General features: G+C 48.1%; 1 protein-coding gene across 1 annotated transcript in view; it reads left to right on the plus strand.

Annotated features, from left to right (window-relative positions):
* Positions 1-178, plus strand: part of NKX6-2 (NK6 homeobox 2) — a 6896-nt gene extending 6718 nt beyond the window's left edge. Inside the window, exon 3 of the mRNA XM_035896537.1 lies at positions 2-178. Within this exon, the coding sequence (XP_035752430.1) occupies positions 2-178 (177 nt within the window). The remainder of the gene's footprint in view (position 1) is intronic.
* The last annotated feature ends 706 nt before the right edge of the window (positions 179-884 follow it).

The following is an 884-nucleotide window of genomic DNA, read 5'->3' on the forward strand; positions in this document are numbered from 1 at the left end:
GCACGACTCGGAGACGGAGAAGCTGAAGGAGAGCTCGGAGAACGAGGACGATGATGAATACAACAAGCCCCTGGACCCCAACTCAGACGATGAAAAAATCACGAGGCTATTGAAAAAGCACAAATCCACGAACCTGTCCCTCGTCAGCCCCTGCAGCACCAGCTCGGACACCTTGTGAGGGTGTGGGCACCGGTGGCTGCTGGGGGGGGCCGGGGGGGAAAGAGCCGCCGTGGCAGGCAGCGCAGCGGAGGCGAGTTGTAACTGGGTGTTTAAAGTGGTGTGTTGTACAGCCTAAGATGTATGTGAAATGTATATATTTTTTACAGAATAAGTTATGAAATTATTTTCTTTCTCATCGATGTAAATTTCAGAGGATTTTTTCCAACTTTTTGGTTTTTGTTTTGTGTCCCTTTAAGGTTTGCCCCTCTTCCTTTTAGCCTTCTCGCCGATTTCCTGCTCCTAACAATCAGATTTTGTTACGTTTTGTATGGGTCGCCAAATCCAAGCTCAGCCACTCTGTATATAGTAAATTTCAGATTTTGTGATGTATATTTCTAGTGTAAAAACGGCTGTTTGCCTTCACGCCCTCCCTCTACTCGGTGTTTTGGCGGTTTGATTTCTCCTGCCTCTGGATTTTATGCTTAATAATATCAAAAGAGAAAACAACCCGAAAAAGCACGAGAGAAAAATGGACACTTGGTTTTACATTGGGATCAAATAACGTCTCCACACGGGTTGGAAAGACTTTGTATAAATCAATAAATTATTTAACAAGCTTCTCCTTCAGCGAGTTTCTTCCCGCGTTACTCCGTTTATCGTCCCCGTCCCGCCGCGCCCCCGGGGGTGCTCGGGGCGCCGCGGGGTTCGGCCGGGGGAGCGCAGGG

Source organism: Egretta garzetta, unplaced genomic scaffold (genome assembly GCF_000687185.1).
Source record: "Egretta garzetta isolate BGI_Z169 unplaced genomic scaffold, ASM68718v1 scaffold766, whole genome shotgun sequence".
Lineage (NCBI taxonomy): Eukaryota > Metazoa > Chordata > Aves > Pelecaniformes > Ardeidae > Egretta > Egretta garzetta.